Source organism: Neophocaena asiaeorientalis, unplaced genomic scaffold, assembly GCF_003031525.2.
Source record: "Neophocaena asiaeorientalis asiaeorientalis breed wild unplaced genomic scaffold, Neophocaena_asiaeorientalis_V1.1 scaffold126, whole genome shotgun sequence".
Classification (NCBI taxonomy): domain Eukaryota; kingdom Metazoa; phylum Chordata; class Mammalia; order Artiodactyla; family Phocoenidae; genus Neophocaena; species Neophocaena asiaeorientalis.
Window position 1 is genome coordinate 746697 of NW_020174565.1, and position 23179 is coordinate 769875.

The 23179-nt window shown below is 35.8% G+C and overlaps 1 protein-coding gene and 1 pseudogene across 3 annotated transcripts in view; one reads left to right on the forward strand and one right to left on the reverse strand.

Annotated features, from left to right (window-relative positions):
• TRAPPC8 (trafficking protein particle complex subunit 8) overlaps positions 1-23179 on the reverse strand; it is an 87375-nt gene that overhangs the window by 19456 nt on the left and 44740 nt on the right. For all 3 annotated transcript variants that reach the window (XM_024757948.1, XM_024757947.1, XM_024757949.1), the window contains 9 exons: positions 22420-22528; positions 20802-20996; positions 19576-19706; positions 18616-18690; positions 17956-18082; positions 15878-16032; positions 8937-9379; positions 7442-7589; positions 4245-4341 (listed from right to left, as the gene is read on the reverse strand). In XM_024757948.1, coding sequence (XP_024613716.1) covers positions 4245-4341; positions 7442-7589; positions 8937-9379; positions 15878-16032; positions 17956-18082; positions 18616-18690; positions 19576-19706; positions 20802-20996; positions 22420-22528 — 1480 coding nt within the window. The remainder of the gene's footprint in view (positions 1-4244; positions 4342-7441; positions 7590-8936; positions 9380-15877; positions 16033-17955; positions 18083-18615; positions 18691-19575; positions 19707-20801; positions 20997-22419; positions 22529-23179) is intronic.
• Positions 4625-6396, forward strand: LOC112408350 (homeobox protein NANOG pseudogene; annotated as a pseudogene).

Here is a 23179-nt window from a genome sequence, read left to right on the forward strand (position 1 = left end):
ACAGTAAGTTAGGCGAAATGAGAAGACAGCAAATGAAGAAACAAGGTAACAACCCACAGACCAAACAAATGAAGAGGAAATAGGCAGTCTACCTGAAAAAGAATTTAGAGTAATGAGAGTAAATATGATCCAAAATCTTGGAAATAGAATGGGGAAAATACAAGAAACGTTTAACAAGGACCTAGAAGAACTAAAGAGCAAACAAACCAGGATGAACAACACAATAAATGAAATTAAAAATTCTCTAGAAAGAATCAACAGCAGAATAACTTAGGCAGAAGAACAGATAAGTGACCTAGAAAGTAAAATAGTGGCAATAACTACCACAGACCAGAATACAGAAAAAAGAACTGAGGACAATCTCAGAGACCTCTGGGACAACATTAAATGCACCAACATTCAAATTATAAGGGTCCCAGAAGAAGAGAATAAAAAAGGGACTGAGAAAATATTTGATGGGATTACAGTTGAAAACTTCCCTAATATGGGGAAGAAAATAGTCAATCAAGTCCAGGAAGCACAGAGAGTCCCACACAGGATAAATCTAAGGAGAAACACGCCAAGACACACATTAATCAAACTATCAAAAATTAAATACAAAGAAAAAATATTCAAAGCAGCAAGGGAAAAGCAACAATTAACATACAAGGGAATCCCCATAAGATTAACAGCTGATCTTCCAGCAGACACTCTGCAAGCCAGAAAGGAGTAGCAGGACATATTTAAAGTGATGAAAGGGAAAAACTTACAACCAAGATTACTCTACCCAGCAAGGATCTCATTCAGATTCGATGGAGAAATTAAAACCTTTACAGATAAGTGAAAGCTAAGAGAATTCAGCATCACCAAACCAGCTCTACAACAAATGCTAAAGGAACTTCTCTAGGCAGGAAACAGAGAAGGAAAAGACAAACAAACGCAAAACAATTAAGAAAATGGGAATAGGAACATACATATTGATAACTACCCTATATGTAAATGGATTAAATGCTCCAACCAAAACACACAGACTGGCTGAATGGATAAAAAACAAAACCCATATATACAGTGTCTACAAGAGACCCACTACAGATCCAGTGACACATACAGACTCAAAGTGAGGGGATGGAAAAAGATGTTCCATGCAAATGGAAATCAAAAGAAAGCTGGAGTAGCAATTCTTGTATCAGACAAAACAGACTTTAAAATAAAGACGATTACAAGAGACAAAGAAGGACACTACATAATGATCAAGGGATCAATCCAAGAAGAAGATACAACAATTGTAAATATTTATGCACCCAACATAGGAGCACCTCAATACATAAGGCAAATGCTAACAGCCATAAAAGGGGAAATTGACAGTAAAAGAATCATAGTAGGGGACTTTAACACCCCACTTTCACCAATGGACAGATCATCCAAAATGAAAATAAATAAGGAGGCAGAAGCTTTAAATGATACATTAAACAAGATGGACTTAATTGACATTTATAGGATATTCCATCCAAAAACAGCAGATTACACATTCTTCTCAAGTGCTCATGGAACATTCTCCAGGATAGATTATATCATGGGTCACAAATCAAGCCTTGGTAAATTTAAGAAAACTAAAATTGTATCGAGTATCTTTGCCAGCCACAACACTATAAGACCAGATATCAATTACAGGAAAAAAATCTGGAAAAAATACAAACACATAGAGGGTAAACAATACACTACTAAACAACCAAGAGATCACTGAAGAAATCAAAGAGGAAATCAGAAAATACCTAGAAACAAATGACAATGAAAACACGATGACCCAAAACCTATGGCATGCAGCAAAAGCAGTTCTAAGAGGAAAGTTTATAGCAATACAATCCTACCTCAAGAAACACCTCAAATAAATAACTTAACCTTATACCTAAAGCAATTACAGAAAGAAGAACAAAAAAACCCCAAAGTTAGCAGAAGGAAAGATATCATTAAGATCAGATCAGAAATAAATGAAAAAGAAATGAAGGAAACAATAGCAAAGATCAATAAAACTAAAAGCTGGTTCTTTGAGAAGATAAACAAAATTGATAAACCACTAGCCAGACTCATCAAGAAAAACAGGAAGAAGAATTAGAAATGAAAAAGGAGAAGTAACAACTGACACTGCAGAAATAAAAAAGATAATGGGAGATTACTACAAGCAACTCTATGACAAAAAAATGGACAACCTGGAAGAAATGGACAACTTCTTAGAAAAGCACAACCATCCGAGACTGAACCAGGAAGAAATAAAAAATATAAACAGGCCAATCACAAGCACTGAAATTGAAACTGTGATTAAAAATCTTCCAACAAACAAAAGCCCAGGACCAGATGGCTTCACAGGCAAATTCTGTCAAACATTTAGAGAAGAGCTAAAACCTATCCTTTTCAAACTCTTCCAAACTATAGCAGAGGCAGGAACACTCCCAAACTCATTCTACGAGTCCACCATCACTCTGATACCAAAACCAGGCAAAAATGTCACAAAAAAAGAATACTACAGGCCAATATCACTGATGAATACAGATGCAAAAATCCTCAAGAAAATACTAGCAAACAGAATCCAACAGCACATTAAAAACATCATACACCATGATCAAGTGGGGTTTATCCCAGGAATGCAAGGATTCTTCAATATACACAAATCAATCAATGTGATAAACCATATTAACAAACTGAAGGAAGGAAAACATATGATCATTTCAATAGATGCAGAAAAAGCTTCTGACAAAATTTAACATCCATTTATGATAAAAACCGCCCAGAAGTAGGCATAGAGGGAACTTACCTCAACATAATAAAGGCCATATATGACAAACTCACAGCCAACATTGTTCTCAATGGTGAAAAAGTGAAACTATTTCCACTAAGATCAGGAACAAGACAAGGTTGCCCACTCTCACCACTATTATTCAACATAGTTTTGGAAGTTTTAGCCATAGCAATCAGAGAAGAAAAAGAAATAAAAGGAATCTAAATTGGAAAAGAAGTAAAACTGTCACTGTTTGCAGATGACACAATACTATACATACAGGACCCCAAAGATACTACCAGAAAATACTTGAGCTAATCAATGAACCTGGTAAAGTAGCAGGATACAAAATTAATGCACAGAAATCTCTTGTATTCCTATACACTAATGATGAAAAATCTGAAAGAGAAATTAGGAAACACTCCCATTTACCACTGCAACAAAAAGAATAAAATACCTTGGAATAAATCGACCTAAGGAGACAAAAGACCTGTATGCAGAAAACTGTAAGACACTGATGAAAGAAATTAAAGATGATACAAACAGATGGAGAGATATTCCATGTTTTTGGATTGGAAGAATCAACATTGTGAAAATGACTCTACTACCCAAAGCAATCTACAGATTCAATGCAATCCCTATCAAACTGTCAATGGCATTTTAACAAAACTAGAACAAAAAATTTCACAATTTGTATGGAAACACAAAAGACCCCCAATAGTCAAAGCAATCTTGAGAAAGAAAAAGGGAGCAGGAGCAATCAGGCTCCTGGACTTCAGACCATACTACAAAGCTACAGTAATCAAGACAGTATGGTACTGGCACAAAAACAGAAATATAGATCAATGGAACAGGATAGAAAGCCCAGAGATAAACCCATGCACATATGGTCCCGTTATCTTTGATAAAGGAGGCAAGAATATAAATATATATGGAATCTTAAAAAAACCAAATGAATGGTTGTGAAGAACCTAGGGGCAGGAAAGGATTAAAGATGCAGACATGGAGAATGGACTTGAGGACACGGAGATGGGGAAGGGTAAGCTGGGATGAAGTGAGAGAGTGGCATGGACATATATACACTACCAAATGTAAAACAGATAGCTAGTGGGAAGCAGCCGCATAGCACAGGGAGATCAGCTCGGTGCTTTGTGACCACCTAGAGGGGTGGGATAAGGAGGGTGGGAGAGAGACGCAAGAGGGAGGAGATATGGCGATATATGTATACGTATAGCAGATTCACTTTGTTATACAGCAGAAACTAACACACCGTTGTAAAGCAATTATACTCCGATAAAGATGTTAAAAAAAGGACTTTGATATAATGTAATATATGATATAATTATAGCAAAGTATATACAGATATTTAAATGAGTTAAAAAAAAAAGAAAGGCACCAATAATCTTATGACATTCTGGTACTGTTCTGAAAAAAATAAAATCAATGAAGGAAGATATCAGAATTTATTATGAAGAGGGAAAAAGGCACAAACCTTTGTTTTCAGAGAGATTTACAGATTTCTGTAACTTCCAGTGTTTGCTACTACTTGATACTTGTACTATATGGAATTCCTTAACACCTGCTTCACTCTATCAAAAGGAAATAAAAGAGTCATTCAAGATTTAGGAGCACTAACGTAGAATACTCTAACGAGAATGACACTGCTACCAAAGTCAGTATCAATTAACATAAGATGAAATTTTTATTTTGAAATAAATTAACAATACATTTCAGAAATGTAAATTATTTCAATCCCTCTATAAACATTCTTAAAACACATAAGTCATCATCTTATTCACAAAATAGATTTAATTATAATATACTCCCAGTGGCAAATTTTTAAATATTGAAAGGCATTCAGTTATTAGAATCTATTATAATGAGTTATTTAATATATCAAAAATTATTTGCTGCCAATTTTTAATCAAAACCATAGCACTTTTATTTCTTCTAATCTTTCTCTCACATTCCTGTTAAGGCAAAAAGCAACAAAGAACAGAATCCCAAAATACAGTCAATGTACATAAAATTATTTAAATTGCATATATTTTTTATTCTCCTGAATAGGAGCTAATTTGAAATTATTCAAATGTTCTTACTCTTACAAATATTGACTTTTTTGGGAAGAACACCGAAATATCAGCACATTGACCTTGAATGTCCTAAAATGACCATACAAATTTATGAAGCTAAAAGACATGACAGAAATAATAAGTAACATTTCAAACAGGTATCTAAACTGAATCAATATGAAGCTAAGATTCTCCTTTAATAAGATCACATTTCCTTCTTCAAGAATATTCATTTTGATATTTAGAGTACATAAACAGGAAATATAAAATGTTTAAACTGCTTTATATAAAGGAAATGGTACTGCTGGAAATGTATAAGTAAGGGGTTATCAAGTTAATACTGAATGTGAAATCCTAACAGAACTTTGTAAATTTAAGCACATCAAAACACATCCTCGTCATTTTCCTACATTGGGCTGGTAGGCTTCTGTTATCATACAGGTGACTTCCCTTCATTCCATGTTTTTAATACTTTTACACCTGGAGATCTTCACCTTTCTCTAAGCTCTTCTACCTAGATTCTTAAGCCTGGACTTTTCCTACCATCTATCTAGCTCTTTGGTTTTCTCCCTCTCCTTCGACTCAACAACATGAGTGTGGACCCAGCTTGTCCCCAAAGCCTGCGTGGCCCCAAAGCATCCAATTCTAGGGAATCTTCACCAATGCCTGAGATTTACGGGCCTGAAGAAAATTATGTGTCCTTGCAAATGTCATCTGCTGAGACCCACGACATGGAGACTGTCTCTCCTCTTCCTTCCTTCTCCATGGATCTGCTTATTCAGGACAGTCCTGATTCTCCCACAAGCCCCACAGTAAAACTAATAGCCACGGCTGCGGACAAGAGCACAGAGAAGAAGGAGGAGAAGGTCCTGGTCAAGAAGCAGAAGACCAGAACCGTGTTGTCTCAGACGCAGCAGTGTGTGCTCAATGACAGATTTCACAGGCAGAAATACCTCAGCCTCCAGCAAATGCAAGAACTTTCCAACATCCTGAACCTTAGCTACAAACAGGTTAAGACCTGGTTCCAGAACCAGAGAATGAAATGTAAGAGGTGGCAGAAAAACAACTGGCTGAGGAATAGCAACATTGTGACTCAGGGCCCAGCAACTACAGAATACCCGGGCTTCTATTCCTACCACCAAGGATGCCTGGTGAACTCTTCCGGAAACCTGCCCACGTGGGGTAACCAGACCTGGGATAACCCAACTTGGAGCAACCAGAGCTGGAATAGTCAGTCCTGGAGCAACCAGAGCTGGAACAGTCAGACCTGGTGCCCCCAAGCTTGGAATAACCAGACTTGGAACAATCAATTCAACAACTATGTTGAGGAATTCCTGCAGCCCCAGATCCAGTTCCAGCAAAATTCTCCTGTCAGTGATTTGGAGGCCACCTTGGAAACTGCCGGGGAAAGCTATAACATAATACAGCAAACTGCTAAGTATTTCAATTCCCAACAGCAAATCATGGATTTATTCCCAAATTACTCCCTGAACACACAGTCTGAAGATTTCTAACGATGGCTGTATTATTCAATCTCAATTTGAGCTGTGACTGTTATTACTTCCCTAGAATTTTTCTTTTACAATTACGTATCTCTCTGCCTTGATAAGCTGCTTTTCATTGCGCCTTTTGTGTCAATTTGGGGGTGTATGATTGGTGTCTACTCAAAGAGGTTTCACAAGCATTGGCTTCTACGGACATCATGATAAAAGATGACAGGCGGCTATAGATAACTAGGTTATAATACTATTTTTTTGGTATCTTTAGGATCTAGAACCTAACCTCAAGAATAGGGAGCAAAAGTACAAAGATGTGTAATGAAGGATTATTCATATTTTCTGGGATGGGGAGGCTTTACTTGTTAAGAACCTCAGTTGTTAAGGTGAAGGGTTAAGCTACAATGTGCTTCACTGATTTCCTCTACCCCTTTTTGCTATTTTACTACAACCCCTAATTTTTTCCACCAGCCTAGTATTTGTAGAAAGATGTTTTAATTTGTCCACATCATAATACTACCAGTTGGCTGGTTCGTTTATAAGTACCAATAAACAAAAAAATTACCCATTTAAAAAAAAAAAACAACACATCCTCAATGGTGAGACTAGAAAGCACTTTATGAGATCTTTTTTTGGTTGAATTACTGGTATATGGCCATATACCATATGATTATGTATCATATTAATACCACTAGAGCCTTTTTTTTTTTTTTTTTTTTTTGCGTTACGCAGGCCTCTCACTGTTGTGGCCTCTCCCGTTGCGGAGCACAGGCTCCGGACGTGCAGGCTCAGCGGCCATGGCTCATGGGCCCAGCTGCTCCGCGGCATGTGGGATCCTCCCGGACCAGGGCACGAACCCATGTCCCCTGCATCAGCAGGGGGACTCTCAACCACTGCGCCACCAGGGAAGCCCAATACCACTAGATCCTTTTATTTGAAGTACTGAGGGATAAAATTACAAAGCAAATTGAGAATTAACATGTTTCTACATTCCATTCTGTATGAACATCCCTAAATTCCTAGCTTATGCTGTCTTGTGAAGGAAAAAAAAATCATTATGAAAAACAAAGGATACACTTAAAATATAATTAAAGACAAAATTTAGTTTTAAACCAGCTTACGGTATTGGTATTTTCCACATCCACAAAGACTAGCATATTGCCTCCTCTGCCCTCCTCATCTTCAAGAGAATTACTTCTGCAGACAGTGGCTCGCACATTCAAAGATCGACTGGTACAAATGACTGCTGTGTGTCTTAATATTCTGTGACTAAAGAAGTAAAAATTACAAATTTAATCTAAGACTCTCTCCCACTGTTATGATTCTCTAATTCCAAATAAAGCTTTTTAAAACCTATTCACCCTCAGGACAATTTATACTCTAAAGAAACCAAGACAGATACAATAAGGTAAAATTATCTAGTTAGCCTAACATTAGTTCAATTCTTTATTCTCAGTTTGGAAGAAAACTATAAGTCTCCTTTTTTCCCTGCTCATCAAACTCAGCCACAGTATAGTACATGAAAATAATCATCATATGGTCATGTCTTGATTATACCTCTTCTGATAGTAGTTCCAAAGTTAATGACTGAATGCCTACCAAGTAAATGCCAAACTTTCACCTGGCATTTAAGGCTCTCCACAATAGAGCTTTACAATTCCACCTTTATTCCCCCTTTATACATTTTATACTGTAGCCAAACTAACTACATGCAGTTCATATTTCCCAAGTTGGAAATTTTCATTCATATATACAGTTACTTCCGGGAATACCCACTACTCTCTTGCCTATCCCCTTTGATCCAAATTCTGAAATCTTTACCTTCTTTGGAAGCTCATTTTACCACTACTACATTCTACAAAGTCTTAATGGATTGCTTTGGCCAGAGAACTCTCTATCATCTTCTTAAGGGGAATTAACATTTACCGAGGACCTAAAATGTACCTGTCCTTACAAATATTATATCTTTTGGTTCTCATAGTAAGCCTTACAAGATATTTTATTAAATTTTAAAATGTAGCACAATTACTCCCGGTTAATTTTGTAAAAATGACAATGGCATTATCATAAAATACTCTATTGCGCTACAGGCTACAGATCCTTGTATAAGCCAGCTAGGTTTGATTTCCTCAGTGATGCCCCTAACACCACCTAAATCATGTGCTCTGCAAATACATACATTTTGGGAGGCAGGGGAGGGCACTAGGGAAAAGGAAAAGGAAAACAGAGTAATTTTCTTTAAAAAGGATGACTGTAGGCAAGTTGTCTTCATATACAAATGACACCCTGTTTTAATACATGATACCTGTGAATTTCATTATTATGTGATAACTTTGGCCATAGTACTTAGTTGTATCGAAGAATCATGAAGTTTATAGAAAGAAGCACGAAAAAGATTAATGTAGCTTAATTTTTTCCACTTTTGGCTGCTTAGAACTTACAATTAGATTAGGGACAACCTCAGATATAAACTTCATGCATAATTTGGAAGGGAGTAATTTCTTAGTAAACTATGACATATGTTAACAAATATCAAAATGTTTATTTGAATGGGTGTATATGTATCTATATATATTAGACGCAGAGGTTAAACCTAAAAAGTTTTATAATACTCACCGTATTTTAGGCTGCTTTTTAACACTTTCATAGTAAAACAAAAAGTTAATTTCATGGACACCTTCTTCATCTGGCCCACGTAACCACATTGGTAGCTGAACTGAAGCTCCAGGTAGAAGAACAGTGTCAGGAAGGGGAACAGGAATCACCTCTGGCTGACTTCCTATGCCAATGCCAAAGTCTACAGAAGAAGCTGATGATATGAGTGCTGTACACACAGAGGTAGAATCTGTCACAACAGTCTTGTAAGCACTACAGTTCTCAGAAGCTGAGGGACTTAGTGGTGTTAGAACAGCTGTGTTACCACCAAAAGTAAAGAACTCTGGACGTTTAGAAACAACCTTCAATCCAGTAAGAGGACATTTGCTGACATTGACAAATTCTACATATGCTTTTCGGATTTCTCCACAGAGAAGCCCTGTAGGAAAATGTATAAAGAACACCTGCATTGGAGGGAAAAAATATTATTATATTGTCTGTTAAAAATTCTGAACCTCTAATTAATAACACTTTAAGATGCTGTATTTCTTTACTACAGGTTTACAAGTATTTTATTAATTCTCTTTGATATCTCCCTGGGTATGTGGTATTAAGAACTCCATTTTAAAAAAGAGAATGAGACAGAGACCAGTGTTACTCAGTAGCAGATTTCAGAGTTATGAATTAAAGGTACAGTGTCAATAACTACAGGGTCACCGGCAAAACTTTCACAACTGTGTAGATTATGGACAAGAGAAGCTATAAGTAATTTAGCATGGTCACATGAACAATTATCAGCTGAAAAACCCTTAACATTGTCAACTTAAAAAGTAGCTCAACTATCTATTTATACAGCATTAAAATGAAAAGAGGCACAATAGGTCTTAAAAGGGAAAAGCATATAGATGCATGATTCCATATGTATAATTTAAAAAGCCGGTATCTTCGAATATCCTCAGGCTTTCAGTAAGCTGTGTGGAAGCAAAACCTGATCTGACAAATGGCGGCTCTTTATAGCCTTTTCCATTTAGTGTCATATTCATGTGGTTCACTCAAGCCACATTAATGTGCTTGATTACCAGGTGCTGCCACAAACCCAACAGGGGTCACATAACGCTTTAGATAAAAACACACGTGTATATGCACAATTTCTAAAAATTAAAAAAAAAAAAAATTGACTTCCAACACATGCCTGGCCTCAGGATTTCAGATAAGAGATGGAAATACGGACTAACAAAATCATCCAGTAAGTCATCTGCATTTAAAAGATCCAGAAGAATAAATGTCAGAAGTACTCTGACAGCATCTAAGAAAGGAAGAATATAAAGGTAATAGTATGAGGAATAAAGTTACAGCTGGCTGTCCCAAAGGAGTTATGAAAGTCCGGTGGAGGCTTCCCTGGTGGTGCAGTGGTTGAGAGTCCGCCTGCCGATGTAGGGGACACGGGTTCATGCCCCGGTCTGGGAAGATCCCACATGCCGCGGAACGGCTGGGCCCATGAGCCATGGCTGCTGAGCCTGTGCGTCCGGAGCCTGTGCTCCGCAACGGGAGAGGCCACAACAGTGAGAGGCCCGTGTACCGCAAAAAAAAAAAAACAAAGTCCAGTGGAAATATCTGTCTTTTAGTCTTAGTTTGAATAGGACTTCATTATGGCCATATTCTTAAGGAATCAGATAAAATTTGGGGAAATCAGAAGCTTTAAAAATGGACATGAGAAAATAAGGGATTAAGGCAGAAATCCAAAACACAGATTAAGAAGATGGGAAAAAATAAACCAAGTATAGCATTATACTGAAGACACTGATGATGTACTAATTAGCTAGTATCAAATAAGCTTAGTCAAATAAGCTAAAATTTGTGAGGGAATATCAATTTTGAGTTGTTATATCAAAAACAACTGCATGAGTAACAAGTGAAACAGAGTACTGTAAAGACACACTAAAACACACACCGATACCCAGATACCATCAATAAGGCTACAGCACTGGTAGAATGGGCAGGGTGATGGAATAAGACCAGTGATACACCACTTGTAGGATACTGTGTAATATACCTTCAGAATAAAGGTTTTACTAAATACACTATGTTGACTCTAAGGAGAACCAGTGTATCTAGCCTTTACTTCAAATGCACTGTTGCTGAAAGTCCTTTATTTTATTTATTTTTTGGGCGGGGGCAGCTACATTGGATCTTAATTGTGGCATGCAGGATCTTTTCATTGCAGCATGTGGACTCTTGGCTGCGGCGCACAGGCTCAGTAGTTGGGGTGCGCGGGTTTAGCTGCCCCATGGCATGTGGGATCTTAGTTCCCCAACAAGGGATTGAAACCACGTTCCCTGCATTGCAAGGCAGATTCTTAACCACTGGACCACCAGGGAAGTCCCTAAAAGTCCTTTTAAACAGGTGGTGTTTTGGACAGCTTCAAATTTTAATGGAAAATAAGACCAAGAACCAGGAGTGTGACTTCTAATCCCCTGCATTGCAAGGCAGATTCCTAACCACTGGACCACCAGGGAAGTCCCTAAAAGTCCTTTTAAACAGGTGGTGTTTTGGACAGCTTCAAATTTTAATGGAAAATAAGACCAAGAACCAGGAGTGTGACTTCTACTAATTTATCCTAAAGATATATGTGTGATATGCATATACATAATGTATAAAACTGATATGCATAAGGTTATTTATTGTGGTTTTATCTGTAACAGCAAGTGATTGGACACAAGTGACAGACAAGTCTGGTTGAATAAACTACATGTACACAACTTACTGCCTATGCAGTGAGAACCTGAAGGGGCCTGCTCTTCTTTCTGCTATTCTATGTTAAAATTTATCCTAATGGGCTTCCCTGGTGGCGCAGTGGTTGAGAATCTGCCTGCCAATGCAGGGGACACGGGTTCGAGCCCTGGTCTGGGAAGATCCCACATGCCGCAGAGCGACTAGGCCCGTGAGCCACAATTACTGAGCCTGCACATCTGGAGCCTGTGCTCCGCAACAAGAGAGGCCGCGATAGTGAGAGGCCCGTGCACCGTGATGAAGAGTGGCCCGCACTTGCCACAACTAGAGAAAGCCCTCGCACAGAAACGAAGACCCAACACAGCCATAAATAAATAAAATTTAAAAAAAAAAAAAAATTTATCCTAACAAAATGTTAAAAATTAGTAAGTGAAGAAAAGTTTTGGAATGATACCATTTTTTCTCCAACAGAACTTAAATACAAAATATTTCTAAGTAGATACAGCTCATAGTTCACTGTTTGCTTTCAGTATGCTATACACATTAGAGTTAACACATGACACTTTAATTATATTTTCTCAATGAGTTTCTCTAATTTTCATCCTCAATCTTGTTTTGATAAACATATACAGTTAGAGACTATTTCATCAGATGCTGTAGATTGATTACTTCTTTCACTACTCCCTTAAACACTTCAAACTCTACAAAATATTTCTGACATAAGATATTAGGAATGGGAATATTCTATGATTTTTACTGATATTAATGTACACTACTGTTCATCCAAGTATAATATAAGGTCTCTTAACTGACCTCCATCATACCATGTCTGTTGGATTAACCAAATTCTCTAGTATTTCAGTAGAAAATACTAAGTGATGTTTATGGAACTGAACATTAGTAGCTTTTGGTTTTCTACTAAACCCACCCTCTTTTATACCTTAAAGTACAACTTTTATCTGCAGATAAAATCTAGACATATACTGTACTTAGATTACTTGACAATTTCCTTTAGCTTCTCACTCTGAAGAAACCAAAACTGGACACTTAAAATGTCAACTTATGGATGTGGAAGAATGCATGAAAGATGAAATGAAACTCATATTAGGAAACCCATACCAACACAAAGAACTCATAGAAAAGGTCTCTAACCTAAACACACACCCCCAAAATAGTAAATAAATAGATATTCGTATGTTTTCAATTAAGGTAAAATGTTTAGGGTATGGATTTATTATGGTTTTTTTGGTTATTCACTTTACAAGCTTTTTTGTTTAATCAACCAAACACCAGTTGCTGTATTATGTAGAACAAGAGGTCCTCTGCTCTAAAACACCCTCTTCAGGGAGAACTGCATCTATAACAATAAAATTTTAAAAACAAAACAAAAACACTATGGTATGCAAGAGGCAAAGTTAAGTACAGAACCAGCAATATCGAGAACAAGATGAATGTAAATTTAAAGACTGTTGAGTTAAACAGAACTTAAAGTCAAACATCAACTGGTTCAATTTCCCTCATTTTATAAGTGAAGAAACTTTCCAAGATCATATAATTAGAGATGGGCTTAGACAGAAGCTGAAAAGCTAAGCTCTATCCTTAATGTGTGCCTGAGAAGCACTGCACTTAAAAACCATTGGCACATTTAACAGTCTTAATAATTGAAGAACATTTAACTAATATGGTATAATAAAAACCATAAGCTAGGAGAATCTATAAAAACTGAGTATTTTGGTATTCTCTATTGATTTATCTCAAAACTTAAACCAGAGAGGTCAGAATCTCCCCTTTTGCAAGTAAGCTGTAGCAAATTCTTACATATACAATCCTAAGCAAAATGTTTATTAGTAACTTCTAAACTACAATGGTATTGAATAGCCCTAAAATAACATTTGGATCCCAACTCATTTCATCTTCAGTCTCAAAACTCCTAGCTATAGCAATGCAATTGTAATAAAAATGCCAATTTTCATTATTGTATTATTGTGGGAACTTGACCAACTTGGACAGAAGTGGCACAAGTGTAAGAAAAAAATTATTATGAGCAGGCCTCGGCTTGCCAAATTAAAAAAAGATGATAAAGCAAGAGTATGGAAATGACACAAAAACAGAAGAAGAAATGTCAAGGAGAACAGGTATCATCTGCATAACATACTTTCAGGATATTAGTATATTAGGAAGATGCCATAATAAGTTGCCAATATTCAATTAATGGTAATTGGGACTAGAAACAAAGTTTGATCCCTACCCCCTGACATTCAGAGAGTATATTCCCTTGGATTTCAAAGCAAAGACACTAAACAATAAAACTATAAAAGTTTTGACTAGGGAAGTCTCTGTAAGTAAATATAAAACTTAGAAGCAACCAAGTAAAGGACTATCAGTTAAGAATGATTTAATATAAGTTAAAAATCTTTAAGTGATGAAAGACACCAAATCAAAGTTAAAAGTATGTGCAAATATTTATCAACCAGAAACTGGCACTGCCATCAGTCTTTAATGAGTCTTTTATTTGCCCTACACAACTCTTTAAATGCAACATAATTAAGCAAGTGTAAAATCTGGGCAGAATACATGCAGCTCAACAATACCTTTCCCTTAACACACACACATCACTGTTTCCATGAGCATGTTACCTACCCCACCACTATAGGATTAGTACCCATAAAATCATCCAATGAGAAAAAGGAAGTAACCCAATTAAAGGGTATCATATGGACTTACAGAAGGAAAATATCATACAGACCAAAAAAATGAAGATTGACTAACCTATCAGTTATCAAAGAAATGCCATTTTGATTTGCAGAAGTTAAAAAAAAAACAAAAACCTGATAGTATCCATTATGGCACAGACATGAAGCAATGGGCACTCTCATTCTGAAGGAAAAGTGTCAATTCCTACAGCCTTGCTGATGGTAAATTTTATAGTATATTGCATGATTGACCCAACAATTCCATTTCTAAAAGCCTAGTCTCAACTAGAACATGAACAAAATATGTATATAATAATTATGTTTACTGCAGAACTGTCAGTAATGATGAAAAACTAGAACCATACCCATCAATACATAAATGATTAAAATACATTGTAATGTATCTGAATAAAGGAACACCTTATCTAGCTGTTAAAAAAGAATTTTACTGATTGTGAACAAAGACCAAGCTTTGTTGTTAAAGACAAAAAGCAAGTCACAGGATAAAATGTGCAGTATGATTATTAAAAATATATGTAAGTGTAAAACGAAAGGTCTGGAAAGAGAAACATCTGTTTGGAATCACTGGCGCTTTCTGAAGGTGAATGACTAAGCTTCTAACTCCCCTACTAGGGAAACATGAGGATGCAGGAGGAAGGCCTTCCTTCCAGTGTTCACACTTATACTTCATGGCTGTGCCACTGGCCTGCCTTTCAGGTAAACACCTGATTCAAGGTGGGCCACAGTTCTTTCCTAGATTTGTAATGAAGTGGCACAAACACCAGAAGTTTTAAGACTGAAGTCATATCAAAAGTAATGCTTTCTAAAGGCTTTACGAATTCCCTGGAGCTGCTGAGTCCTTACTCTTCCTTGAGACCTACTGTTCTGTGATACTTTAGTTTCCATGAGATATTCCAAAATCCTTCAAACTAAATAATATTGGTGGGGGGAGGCGGGTTATGCTACCCAGCATCAGTTTCTATCTTTTGCAACTAAAAGATGGCATGAAAGTATGACAGGGTGGGATACAAAGAAAGTGAAGGGAATATTGGTTTTATTCATATAAAAATTATCTATATTGCTTAAATTTTTTACAAGAATTAACTCCTGTTATTTTTATATCCTACCCAGAAAGAGCCATTGATTTTAATAACAACCAAAGTGTTCTTTCAGAAGGTTTTTCTCAACTTCGATTAGTATTTTGAGGATTGTATCTTACAACCTGGCTGTGACTTAATGCTAATTTGCATGATTATCTTATCTTTGTAAATTACATCTGTTCAGCATCAGCTTTTTTTTGGCTGCACCACACAGCAACGGGATCCCAGCTCCCAGACCAGGGACCGAACCCACACCCCCAACAACCCCACAGTGGAAGCGCAGAGTCTCAACCACTGGACCGCCAGGGAAGTCCCCAAGAATTTAAAAGTGCATTTCAATCTATCAATAATACCAAAGTCTAAAATTAACCTACCCAAAATATCATCCTCACCTTACAGATAAATTATTAAGTGTATGAAATTTTAAAAAGTGAAATACCTCCAACAGTGGCATTTCCTCAGTGATTATGGGATCTAGACGTCGATCAGGACCATATTTAATAGATGTTTTCTCTTCTTTTGTGTTGTTAAGTCGAGGACCTTGAATTTCTAAATCCTGTCTCCCTCGGACTGACATACTCAAGGAATGCTTTCCTGAAATAAAAAACAATCAATGCCCTAAAATAATTTGGTACGTTAACTGACATCAATTTAGCTTGAATATATGAATACTGTATGTTTCAGATTATTTCTAGAAAAATTCTAGACAATTACTAATTAGCATGGTTAATCAAAGAATTAAGCATATTTTATTTCCATGCTTAACAACACCTATTGTATGCTGCTTAATTTCTAATTTTATTAGGATTTACTTACTTTACAGAAGGACTACTAAATAGGAAGTTTTTGAAACCTACATTTAACCATAATGGCTATTAACCAAAAAGATCTGACAGAACAGCTACTCATATTCAGTATATATATACTAATTTGAATTATTTCTCGATTATAAATAACTACATCTTCTTAATAGAATGCACAAAGAAAATTAAAGATAGTATAGGTAGCTTTCTCAAAATTAAACTCACTTAATAATCATGTGAGATTTTCCTCAAAAGCTTCCACACATTGCATGTAGGTGTGAAAAAAGCCAGGGTGTACAACTTTATTTCCTGCAGGAATACTTAGAGTCTTTAATGTGCTGAAGATCACTGTGATACTCCCAGACCAGACACACAATGTAGCATTTCCCATACCTCATCTGACCCAGATCCCTATTAGCATTTTACATAGTAAATAGAACTACACTAAAACTTCATAAAAATTCTGCTATAAGATGCAATTTAATAGTTAATTCAGGTTCTCCTCCCACTAATGTCATAAAATATTTATTAATGCATATATTCGGTACCTTAAATGAAGCAATTAGCTATAATTTATTGACAACCGTAACTTTGTGGTACTCGATTAAAATCCTAGGTAGGTACAGTGGGAAAGGAAAGAAGCTTCAAAAAGTTTTTAACACTCAGTTTACTTACTTAAAATATTCAAAAATTAGCAAGATTATTTATAAAAGAATCTTGTCTGGTGCTTTTCAACCAAGAATTACACATATAGTACTAAAATGCATAAACATCATACTCAACTTTAGTATCAATTTTTTCCTTATAATTTTTGAATTCTTATGGATTCATTCCACTTCTGTATACTTTTTAAAAAAATGTTTTATTGAATTATCCTAGATATGCAGGCAAGGAGAAATATCCAACTGAAGGTTAAAAGGACCAACAAATTTTCCAAGTGTTCCCAAAAGATTTCCCAATATAATCAGCTTTTGTAAATGCTAAATTCAAGTCTGCCAATGACCATAATTTGTTAAAAAAAATAATAAGGGGCTTCCCTGGTGGCGCAGTGGTTGGGAGTCCGCCTGCCAATGCAGGGAAAGAGATAGAAGTGATGGATTTTATAGTAAACTCTCTCTCTAGCATCTTGTCAACTTAAACTCAAATAACAATTACAAGGTAATATAAGAAGGGTTCCCTGAAAATTAAAGGGCAAAAAAAAGGCAAACCATGTTAAACATATATATCTAGTAGTTTTACTCTTCAAAACTTTGTAAAACTTATCATCTGGGACACCAAGAATATCAGCGTAACTCTAAATCCTACTCTTTTTACAAAACAGATGACAGAATTTAAGGTGTTTCACATCCAATGATATGAAAACACTGGTCTTTAGTTTTCATATTCAAAAAATAGAATATATTAATACAATTTTTGTACTGGCAGCAGATATCTCAACCAATAGTTAGAATATATTTAGTTAGAATTTACTAAATTTGGATCAATAACAAAAAAGAAAAATACATAGGGTAGAACCAAAGAATTATCAAAAATACATCAGAAGGGAATAAAGTTGTTTTATTTTTGAAGCAATGGCAGAGTTAAAAATAATCCAAATTATCCATTCTTTCATTTGATTAAATGCCTTATTAAATGTACATTAAACTTATTTTTAAAATACCTCATTTTTCATTTTACTCTATGGAGATTTAATTATTAGTTTCTATAGCTTTACCTGTGTGACATCCAGGAAGAGCACCAATGCCATCTACTGTCATGGAGCTGTGAATAGTGCCAAGATTATAAACAACTCCCAGAATATGCAGCTCCCCTATGTGATGGGGAAAGAGCTTCAGCCTTGCCTGTGGAGATATATGTCACTCTTATTATCTGTTTTCATAGTCTCTTAAATAGTGCAATACCTAAATTCTGTAATGTTGCAGAATTTATATTTAATATCAATATAATATCAATAATTTAATATCAATATAAACTCATGACCTAAACTTAACTATCAATTGATTTCTCTTACTAGAACGCATTTTCTTCAAAAGAAATTTTCTAAATTCAAAAGTTATAGGCCTGGATCCTCATCAATACTTTTAATAAAAGCCAAAATATTCTGGTCAACCAAATATCATATGAAATTACAATACTCATCCCAAAAAGAAAGCAAAAACTTTTTCCACCAGGCTTCTTAGGAAATTAACAAACTAAAGACCACTGTAAACCTACTTTCCCAATCAATCTCCCCCCGTGCAATTCCACTTTCCTAATATTCCAAATTTTAGTTTTTAAGAAAACTGGAATATAAAACAAACTGAATAAATGGATTTTTAAAATTTGTTTTCATCTTACTTTTAAAGACTTGACAGAAAAATAATGAAACAATTACCACTTTAGATTCTTCACTATTAATTAAGAATTCTGAAACAACTTCAGTTCCAATCATTTCAGGTTCACCTTTTACCTGAAAAGTAAATTATGTAAAATATGCATTCTAATGAATAAAGTATCAGATTATTAACATTTCTATGTATCAATATTTAAGAACAATAACAACAGTTATAGTTAGCATTTATTAGCTTTTCACCATGTGCTAAGCAATATGCAAAGTGCTTTGATTTCACACCGGCAGTAAAGTCATGCAGTAGTAGGCACTTGATTTATTTTATTTTCATTTCATTCAGTCCAATTCAACTGCAGAAGATAAGTGATCTACTCAAAGTCACAGCCACCAAGAAGATAAAACCTCAAGAGATACAAGTTCAGTTGCTCATCGTAAAAAAATGGCCAAAATGGCCATTTAATTTAATCTTGCAGTAAGAGCAAATTTTTTATTTTACTCCGACCAGCCTCTTTCCAAATTGGCCAATTACACATGGAAAAAGTAATAACAGCTTAAGTAGAATACATAAGATTCGTGGACAATAAGGGCAGTGCGGAAGAGCAAAAAAGTCCTGTCTCTTCCAAAAGCAGGGCTAAAGTTGACTCACACTGGGGTAAACTTAATCCTCATAAACCCTGTTTAACTTTTACCATGAAATTAGTTAATTGACACAAGAAATAAAAATTTCATTTCCCTAAATTCCAGTTCAGCATCTTAGTCCATCACCAGTAGCAGCTCACGAAGAAACCATGAGCCATGGCTGCTGAGCCTGCACGCCCGGAGCCTGTGCTCCGCAACAGGAGAGGCCACGACAGTGAGAGGCCCGCGTACCGCAAAAACAAAAAACAAAACAAATAAAAAAGAGTAACTTTAGCTCACTGAACAGAAAAAGTTGAAATGCTATTACAGCATCTGTTAAGACTGTTACTGAAACATGCTTATTACAAATACCTTTTAACAACTTACTAGTTCTTTAACTTCTTCATTTTCCTTTCCACTGACATCTTTAGGTTGAAACTTCCAGAGCAATGACAAATCAGTCAACAAAAGTGGAACTTTCAAAGGGTTTCTAAAAGCCACTTCCACTGTTATTGGCTCTATAAAAGAAAGGCCTAAATTAATAACTTGAATAAACCCCATACATCACCCTATGCTTCAATTCTCTGAACACACCTTGCTTTCACAGCCCTGCATTTCTGCCTATCACCTTGTAAATGTCCATTTATTCAGGATTCAGTTTAAATTACCTTCTCAAGATTTCCCCAATTTCTCTGTACCAAAGAATGTCATTCTGTCTTCTATATTCCAAAAGCACATTGCATATTCCTGTATTAAAGCCCTCACTGCATGGTTTTATAAATGCAGCTCACTATATTATGAGTACTCAATTTACTTTTGCATCCCCAACTTCTAGTCATATTTGGCAAGCAGAACATTATCTTGAGGGCTTCCCTGGTGGTGCAGTGGTTAAGAATCCACCTGCCAATGCAGGTGACACAGGTTCGAGGCCTGGTCCAGGAAGATCCTACATGCCATGGAGCAACTAAGCCCGTGCGCCACAACTACTAAGCCTGCGCTCTAGAGCCCGCGCCCCACAACTACTGAGCCCACGTACCACAGCTACTGAAGCCCGTGTGCCTAAAGCCTGTGCTCCGCAACAAGAGAAGCCACCACAATGAGAAGCTCACACACGGCAATGAAGAGTAGCTCCTGCTCGCCACAATTAGAGAAAGCCCACGCGTGGCAACAAAGACCCAACGCAGCCCAAATAAATAAATTAGTTAAATTAAAAGAACAAAAAACCCCACATTATCCTGAATACACTGTAAACAAAATAAAAGCTGATTCACGTTGTTGTACAGCAGAAACTAACACAACATTGTAAAGCATTTATACTCCAATAAAGATGTGGCGGGGGGGGGAACATGAATAGAAATTCAAGGGACTTCCCTGGTTGTCCAGTGGGTAAGACTCCACGCTCCCAATGCAGGGGGTCCAGGTTGGATCCCTGATTGGGGAACTAGATCCCGCATGCATGCCACAACTAAGAAGTCCGCATGCTACAACTAAGAAGATCCCGCATGCTGCAACTAAAGATCCTGTGTGCCACAACTAAGACCCAGCACAGCCAAAATAAATAAATAAATAATTAAATAAATAAATATTTTTTAAAAAGAAATTCAAGTAATCACCTTCTACAACTGTGAGCGGAAATCTTGAGTTATCTGAGTAACAGTTCAAACAGTACTCTGTGGGGTGGAAGTTGGATGGAAGTACTCCTCTGTTGACCACAGCCACAACGTGTTCCTCAAGTTCTCGCCACTGCTGAGAGGATTCAGAGTCATATTCTTGATCAAGACTTACATGAGTAGCTGCTTGCTTTTCACCTTAAAAAAAAAGAAAAAAGAAAAGTGTCACTATTAAATACGCATATTTATTAACACCTGCCCTCAAATGAAATATATTTAAAATAAAGGTCTAAAGTACCCAAATAAACACATATACCATTCTTGCCTATTTCCAATTATCTGAGAGAAAAATAACCTCTTACTAATTCTAGCCTGACTGGAACTTAACTTATAATATTGATGCTTTTTTCCTTCTGACTCTGAAAGAATACATCTTCCTAGTTGTCTACAATTTTATATGAAATATTTCAAACATACGAACAAAGCATGGAGAATAATATAAATACTTGTATATCAAAATTTAACAAATGTTAACTTTGTTATATGATCCCAAATTTTATTTAAAAATAAAATAAATGTTACAGATAGAGCTGATGTCCTCTGTGTCACCCTCCCCAATCCTGTCACTCTCCTTCATCTCCTCCACTGGTACCACTTCTTCCCAGAGCTACTCTGAAGCATAACATTCACACTCATATTTTTTATTTTTTTTACCTTACCAAATGAGTGTATACATAAACAATTCATAGAGTTGGTTTATATTTTTGAAATTTATATACATGGAATTACATTTCAGCCATCATTCTGCAACTTTTTCCACTCAGCTTTATGCTGGGGGTATTATCCATGAAACCATTATATGAATGTACCAAAATTTATCAATTCATTCCCTGCTGTTTTACTTTTCTTGCTACTAAAAACAATGCTGCTATAAGCATCCTGATAAATATTTTTAAATAAATTATTAAATTAGCTCTTAAAAAGAAACATATTAAGCTCCAATCAAGAAAGCTTAAAATTACAAAGTTTACTTTAACATGCATGAAGACCCTTGATATATTTATACTTTTGGCCCAGGACTGCCATTCTATGGCTCAACGCTAAGGAAATAATCCTATGTTTTAAAAAAGTCTTACAATAACAACAGCATAATATTGGCAACTGTTCACTGCATCTGTATACATTTGAAATTTTCCATAATAAAATGTTAAGACAAGTTTTATCCACAAAAATGTTTATTACAACTTAGATTTTATATAAGCAAAAAGATGGAAACTATAAAACAAGCAAATGTTACAATACTTTATATGCACTGAATGGAATATTTTACAGCCATTAAAAATGTTTATCAAGATTATGTAATAACATGAGAATTCTTTATATTATATAAAAGAAGTCATTATAAGTACGGCTATTTTGTTGTTATTGTTTTTAGTTTTTAAAGCTGGAAGGAAAACCCCAAAGTAGTAGCTCAGGTAAGCAGGATAATAGATGATATGGTATTGCTGTTTATTTTCAAATATTCTTTAACAACTACACATTATTTTTTAAATGGAAAAAGATGAAAAAACTTAAAAAAAAAAAGTCAAGAGGTAACAAAGCCAAATTAAACTTTACTAACCATCTGCTGGTCGTCTGTCGTGGCCAAAGAAAACCCGTGTTGCTGAACTGTTAATATATGGTAAAGGAAGCTGCGGTAAAGGACCATCTGGTGATAGCTGACTTACATTCTAGGAAAAATACCAAAGAAAAGAACAATTTTTGAGAAAACTTCATTACCTTCAAAATGTGCTTCCTCGGGGCTTCCCTGGTGGCGCAGTGGTTAAGAATCTGCCTGCCAATGAGCTGACTTACAGTCTAGGAAAAATACCAAAGAAAAGAACAATTTTTGAGAAAACTTCGTTACCTTCAAAATGTGCTTCCTCATTTTTTAATACACAAGATATTACAAACATGTTAAATAAGAATATTAATTACTAGTTTTACTTAATATTTTAGAGTCATAAAATTTTATAACTGGGAAGAACTTTAGATATCATTGATTGTAGTCCAGGAGAATCTCCCTAAGGTTACTCTGCTAGTTAGTTCTCTCTGGATGTTATACCTCCAAATAGTATTATTATTATTTTTATTTTTAATCACACCACCACCCCTCCCCTACCCCCTCCCCCCTTGGTGTCCATACATTTGTTCTCTACATCTGTGTCTCTATTTCTGCCCTGCAAACTGGTTCATCTGTACCATTTTTCTAGGTTTCACATATATGCATTGATTTACAGTATTTGTTTTTCTCTTTCTGACTTAACTTCACTCTGTATGACACTCTCTAGATCCATCCACGCCTCTACAAATGACCCAATTTCACTCCTTTTTATGGCTGA